This window comes from Lagenorhynchus albirostris, chromosome 1 (genome assembly GCF_949774975.1).
Source record: "Lagenorhynchus albirostris chromosome 1, mLagAlb1.1, whole genome shotgun sequence".
Lineage (NCBI taxonomy): Eukaryota > Metazoa > Chordata > Mammalia > Artiodactyla > Delphinidae > Lagenorhynchus > Lagenorhynchus albirostris.
In genome coordinates, this window is record NC_083095.1 from 190165094 (window position 1) to 190171093 (window position 6000).

Genomic DNA, 6000 nt, shown 5'->3' on the forward strand with positions numbered 1-6000 from the left:
AGAACACTGAGACAGAGGTTGAGTTACCTTCCCATGCTATTACAGGTATGGGTGACGCTTGGACAACACGGGTTTAAACTGTGCGGGTCCACTTAGATGCAGATTTTTTTCAGTAAATACAACACTATGGGATCTGAGGTTGGTTGGTTTCACGGATGCTGAAACTCGGATACTCAGGGCCACCTATGGGACTTGAGAATCCACGGATTTTGGTATCCGTGGCAGGTCCTGGAACCAATGCCCTGTGGATACCGAGGGAGTACGTTAGTAACTAAATGTTGGAATTTGAACCCCAGCAGTCTGGCCACAGGGGCCACACAGAGATGCTACAGTCACACACCAGGTTTGAACTTTCAAATAAATGAATCACATTAGCAAACTCTTGAAGGTAAAGGGCAGCATCCACAGTATTTAAGGAACATACCAATTTTTACATTGCTATTATTAAAAACTACCACATCACAATGATCTTAGCGCGCTGGCTTTAGATTTAAATAAACCATTTTCCAGACATTGGCCACCTTGTTTTCAACCTTTTAAAATTATCCTAATTCAGTTATTTTAAAAAAAAGTTCAAGAGTCTGTTGTCTAGCATATTTCCCCCAGCAACACACAAAGCAAATTCTGCACGGCACTGGATTAAATGACAGACTGGATTCCAGTTTTATCAGCAGTATCTTCTGGGCTTAATTACTCATTTCGTTTAAAAGCTAAAACTGATTATTCCTCGCTTGTCACAGGCGGTATAAAAACGGAACTGGTTAAAACAAAAACCCGTAATTACCTTCCTTCTGGAGGAGGCCTGAATGAGTCAGAAGTGCTAACAAAGAAAATTGTCGCTCGGGAGCTGGGCAGGTGAGGACAGCAAGCTCGTTCCTCATTCGCGTGTGCGTGTGCGTGTGCGTGTGTGTGTGTGTCCGTCCCGTTCATCAACTTCTTCACTGCACAAGTATTTATTGATCACCTGAAGTAACAGGAGTCCTAAATATCAGACACAGCAATACCAAATATAAGTATAAAAACATTTTCCAAACCTGTTCAGATATGCTTAGAAACACTGCCACTTGGAAATACCCAATTTTCAGGATAATTAAGAGTTCACCATTTGGACTTAGCTTTTGTGTACCATGTGAGGTTTAGATTCTTTTTGTTTTGCCTTTGGGATACGCAGTTGCTCTAAAATCATTTGCTGAAAAGGCCACCCTTACTCCATTAAGCTGCTTCTACATCTTTGTAAAAAATTAGCCGGGTTCATTTCTGGGCTCTGTATTCCATTCCATCAATCTATGTGTCTATCCCACAGGACCACAGTGTGTTGATTACTGAAGCTCTATATTTCAAAAACTAACTCAAAATGGATCATGAACTTAAATGTAAAATGTAAAACTATAAAAGCTTTTGGAACAACAGGAGATAAATTTATTATTTCAAGATCTAGGACTTGGCAAAGAGTTCTTAAATTCGATACCAAAAGCACAATCCATAAATGGAAAAACTGATAAATGGAACCTTTTCAAAATGTAAAACTTTTGCTCTTCAAAAAACCCCATTAAATGTACATCAAATCAAAAAAAAAAAAGAGTTCACCGTACTTTCATCGAGTCTAAATGTAAGTGGATGGCTTCCCTACACAGTTCGCAACACCACATCGCAGCCCACCTTAATAAGGAGCCTCTGAAGAAGACCAAATGTAGTCGCTGTTTAAATCCTGATCAACTCGAGGTTCTTTCCACATATAGGCTGGTGGCTTATTAGGCCTTTTCTATTTGAGGAAACTGCGTTTCTAGCTTTAAGACAAAAACAGGTAAACCTGTTCCGTAACTTTGGAGTTCAGGCGATTATGACAAGATATGTGCACGATGTTCTGAAATTAAATAAAACCTACAACAAACTGATCTACAGGACAGACCTCAGATAAATAAAACCTCACAGAGCAAACCTGTTAATTTGCCATTAGGGTTTGCCGTACTGCGTTGCTATTTTTTATGGGAAGTGCATGGCAGGTCATGTGTTTCTCTAAAGAACAGATTTTATTTTAAGTTTCAAATAATATGTTAGTAAAATCCTAAAATGACAGTACAGAGGGCAGCCAGAGTGCACCCAAGTAATGCCATTCTTCTGTGTGGTCTACACTGAGGCCAGGGTGCTGGCTGGCTCTAGAATCTTCTCTCGTGTGCCAAGGCCCTACACGGTGTGTGTGTGTGTGTGTGTGTGTGTGTGTGTGTGTGTGTGTGTGTGTGTGTGTGTGTGTGTGTGTGTGTGTGTGTGTGTGTGTGTGTGTGTGTACGTGCTGCATATATATGCATGCTGTTCTCCACGCTGCTGTCTATTTAAATCTAAGTCAACTGGAGAATTAGCAAGTTCACATTAAGAAATTCTGACCAATTAGGAAACTATATTCAATACCCTGTGATAAACCATAATGGAAAAGAACGTTAAAAAAGAATGGGTACCTATGTATAACTGGATCGCTTTGCTGGACACCAGAGATTGACACAACATTGTAAATCAACTATACTTCAACCAAAAAAAAAAAAAGAAAAGAAATTTTGTAGGTGTAACTAAAAAACTCTCCAAGAAGTATGTGAAAATACACCCTTTTCATAGATTTCCTGGAGGGTTCCTCCTACGTGACCATGACGTGGGGTATCTGTGTGTCCTCCGAGGTACACAGTATACTTGTTGCCAGTGGGCTCCAGATGCCAATAGGGATGAGACTTTTCTCAAATCAGTGTCTGTGCGGCTCTCCACGGAACGGAGGGGGAAAGATGGCCTGGACAGGCCAAATTTGGTAGCAGGTGGGGAATACCTGATTTAGAAGACGGACGCCTGCTTCAATATTGCACAGTCTGGCCCAGACAGAAGAGGTTTTCAAGTCCTGGAACACGGTCAATGTCACAGGCCATATAAAGCTGGCTCAGTAACCTCCAGACTATACGCAGTACAATGACTGGGGCAGCCCACCTGGAGCCCTACGACGGCTCCCAAGGGGCTCACGTGAGCGCGAGGGCAGCGGGCTGTTCTCCTGGGGGGCTGGCTAATGCAGCCCTCTTCAGGATGCAAGACAGAAAGCTCTAGAATAAGCCCCAAACCCAATAGCTGCACCGGCTCAGATGAGGATTCAAGACCCCAGTACATCATTCTGAGGGTGGGGAGAGCTGATGGTAGAGTCTGTCATCAGGGGCCTCGGGCAGACTTCTTCTGGGTTAGCGTCTGCGGGAAGCAGAGACAAAGCTCAGGCAGACCCCAGCCCCGCATGGCCCTGCCGCTCACACAGACCCACGATGCCCGGCGCAGCCCGGACCCGGTAACCAAACCCACTCGCAGACCCCGGGGCCTCCGTGACTCATGCGTGACCATCCAGGCGCACTGGTCCAGGGAGCGCCGGACCCTCTGCGGTCCTTCTCTTCCAGGTCACAGGCGTGGGCTTTCAGCAGACGCTCTAACGCAGAGCATCTGGGGCCCCCGCGTGCTTGAAGGCCCCAGAGGTCTGTAGCGGGAGGGCGGGATTCGTGCTAAAAGCGGCAACTCAAGATCCAGGCCTGAGCAGCCTAGGATGGCAACCATCACATCCCCCAGGGGAAAGAAGACGAAACAGCCTCTAGAGTCTAAACGGAGACTCTCGAGTGACAGATGCACAAAACAAACGTACGGTTACCAGGGGAAGATCGGGGGAGAGGGATAAACTGGGAGACTGGGATGGACATAGACACACTACTATATATAAAATAGATAACTAATAAGGACCTACTGCATAGCCCAGGAACTCCACTCAATACTCTGAAACGGCCTATATGGGAAAAGAATCTAAACACGAGTGGATATATGCAGATGTATAACTGACTCACTTTAACACAACATTGTAAGTCAACTAGACTCCAATAAAAACTAATTTAAAAATAATAAACTGAAACTAAAACTAATAATTCTTTGAATTCCTTCCCCAGAGGGCTGACAGAAAGCACTACACACAAAGCCATATATATATATATTTTTTTCAGTCACCCATGTTTAAGTTCTTTTATATACTTCATTGGCTTAAGAATATAAATTGAAGGGGGTTTTTCAATACCAGAGAAGAAATGTCTTCACGTGGATACTGGGTCACAGTCTGTGTGAGGAAAATGAGGGATCTGGGGTAATCTGCTGGGCTGTCAAACTCTAACGACTCTTCTGACAGAATGATTTTGGTCGGGGAAAGCTAAGACTGTCCAGACGTAGGACAAATGTTTACGATCAGGGTCAAGTGTGTTTACTCCTCTTCGGCGGTTAGCATTTAGAAAAGAGCTTTGACTAAAGATGAAGTGAATGCATCCAAAGCTGATACTTAACACTCCTTGGAAGAGTCACCGACTCACAGCCACCGCTTCCAAAGCCCACCGACTCACAGGCACCGGCCGGCAGTGTAGACGGTGAGGTCCATCTTTTCACGGCAACATCTATTTTTGAAGGCCAGCACATGCACACATACAATATGATATGGTTTCCTTTTGAAAGTCATAACAGCCAAATAATTACAACGTTTCTAAATTTAAATTTGAGTTAACCAACACCCAAGCAGGAGCTGAGGTTCGATTTTAATTTTCGCTCTACTAAAATTACACTAGACTGTCACGTACTCCCTGTCTCCTTCTTACCAGTGGCGAACTACATTCTAAACATTGTAAGTAGATACTGTGTGGCTGTCAGTCACACACAGCCACACAGACATGTACGATGCATCTATAAACAAAGATAACAGGAAAGGAAAGGTCACCAGTTCACTCTAACAACAAATGAGAATCTCGGTCCACAGAATGTCGTGGTGCCTAAAAACTTAGATTCCACGTTTCAGAACATCATGATTTTTGAAAGACCAATTCTCGTATTAGCAGCGTTACCAAAGCTCTCGGAGCTGTGAAAAGGGAGGGTTTATGTCTATATAAATAGATGTCATATATATGTTTTTAAAATGATCACAGCACTCCTTCAAATCGGGAAAACTTACACGTATCCATGGCTGCATGCTAGTCCTGATCGTTAAGCTGAAGATGAAGAGGAGGTGAGAAGAGAAAAGGGAATATGGGAAAGTGGAAGTAAAATAGGAAGAAGGAAGATGAAAAGGGAAGAGGAAGAAGAAGGAAGGAAGGAAGGGGAGAAGGAAGGAAGAGAGAAGGAAGGAAGGAAGGAAGGAAGGGAGGAAGGAGAGAAGGAAGGAAGAGAGAAGGAAGGAAGAGAGAAGGAAGGAAGGAAGGAGAGAGAGAAGGAAGGAAGAGAGAAGGAAGGAGAGAAGGAAGGAGAGAAGGAAGGAAGGAAGGAGAGAGAGAAGGAAGGAAGGAGAGAAGTGGGGAACAGGAAAGAGGAGGGTGAGAAGGCGGCTAACTCTCCTTATATCGTCCCTAAATGTTCACCAACTCCTCGAACAAACCAGAGAAGGTCAGGTGGTGACTCGGGTAGTGCACGGGGTTGGTTATTTTAAAGACATCCATTCAGCACAACAGCTGAGCTGAATTCTTTTTGATATACAGTCACCTGACCCAATTAAACACATGTGTTCACCCACAGCGGACACAAGCGTCCAGCAGGGGCCGTGACGGAGCATCCCCGCCTCTCTGGTCCTGATGTTTAATAACGGACCACCCTACATTCTTCTAAGAAACAGGTACGTCTTGTTGCACTCGTAGAGGGAAAATCACTCTGGTCTGTTTGGATATTCAATGAAAAGAAACGCAGTGGAGACTTAACTGACCCCCCCCCCGGTTATTCTACACATAAGGACACCGGTGTTTGCTCTGAGCTGCTCAGATGAGCCCGTCGCTGTGGGAGGGCAACAGGAGGCCCGCTTCACCCTGAGCAGAGCTTCCCGGGGGAGACAGCGAGTTCCCTGCTCTGGAAAGCTGAGGGGGCTGCTGGGGAGAGGCACCCCAGACCAAGGAGAAGAGGATGCAAAGGCAGAACAGGGAAGGCCCCTGGCGCCGGGACGGGGGCTGCCACTGTGGTCGGAGCCCGGGGTGCAGAGGG

General features: G+C 45.1%; 1 protein-coding gene across 1 annotated transcript in view; it reads right to left on the reverse strand.

The window, feature by feature from the left end:
- Nucleotides 1-5012, reverse strand: part of SVIL (supervillin) — a 139826-nt gene extending 134814 nt beyond the window's left edge. Inside the window, exon 1 of the mRNA XM_060163252.1 lies at nt 4988-5012. Coding sequence (XP_060019235.1) covers nt 4988-4997 — 10 coding nt within the window. The 5' untranslated portion in view covers nt 4998-5012. The remainder of the gene's footprint in view (nt 1-4987) is intronic.
- Nucleotides 5013-6000: the final 988 nt, after the last annotated feature.